Source organism: Mizuhopecten yessoensis, unplaced genomic scaffold (assembly GCF_002113885.1).
Source record: "Mizuhopecten yessoensis strain PY_sf001 unplaced genomic scaffold, ASM211388v2 scaffold698003, whole genome shotgun sequence".
Lineage (NCBI taxonomy): Eukaryota > Metazoa > Mollusca > Bivalvia > Pectinida > Pectinidae > Mizuhopecten > Mizuhopecten yessoensis.
In genome coordinates, this window is record NW_018470921.1 from 1 (window position 1) to 681 (window position 681).

The 681-nt window shown below is 36.7% G+C and overlaps 1 protein-coding gene across 1 annotated transcript; it reads right to left on the reverse strand.

Moving 5' to 3' along the window:
- Positions 1–17: 17 nt before the first annotated feature.
- LOC110440712 (piezo-type mechanosensitive ion channel component-like) lies at positions 18–554 on the reverse strand (the record flags this gene model as incomplete). Its single annotated transcript, XM_021483863.1, has 2 exons — positions 461–554; positions 18–187 (listed from the first exon to the last, which is right to left on the reverse strand). Coding segments are annotated over exons 1-2 (251 nt in total), but the record flags the coding sequence as incomplete, so codon positions are not given.
- Positions 555–681: the final 127 nt, after the last annotated feature.

Here is a 681-nt window from a genome sequence, read left to right on the forward strand (position 1 = left end):
TACTTGTGTGTACTTACCTGGTGAAGCTGACGTAGAACTCTATGTCACTACTGGTATTACGTCTGAGGGTGCTGATTAACTCCTCCTGACTTGGAGGACTTATGCCCCAAACTGATGTTGACTTTCCATTGAGCGAAATCTTTGTAATGTCTATGGCCTCATAATTGCTGAGGAATCCAAGTGCATCCTGCAAAACAGTTAATTCAAATTATACCTATTTGATCCAAATTTTTAGTATGGAGATTTTTGTATACAATATGTTCATGTGGTTCCATGAGGGAATTTTAGAATTAAGTTTTTGTTGTGAAATTTAGGCACAATGCAATTTTTGTTTTTGTAATTATCAATGTTCAAATTCTTCCTCAGGACTTCAAATCCTTATTGTGATTCTGGTGATGCGGTAAGATTGTTAAGGTTTGATCTGGACAGACATACAATTGTTGGTGATTAGGTAAAATACCCGATTATTGGAGTAGTAATCACGCAGGTAGTTGTACTCGCCCGTCGACAAGGTAGAAATGGCCTGGGACTGGGCGGTCATCTTAAACAGAGGCTGAAATATAACATGAACATGGCTATTAATATAAGTATTATGTACAGAAGAGATTGGGCGGTTATCTTAAACAGAGGCTGAAATATAATTTGTTTGTTTGTTTGTTTGATTTTGTTTAACGTCCTATT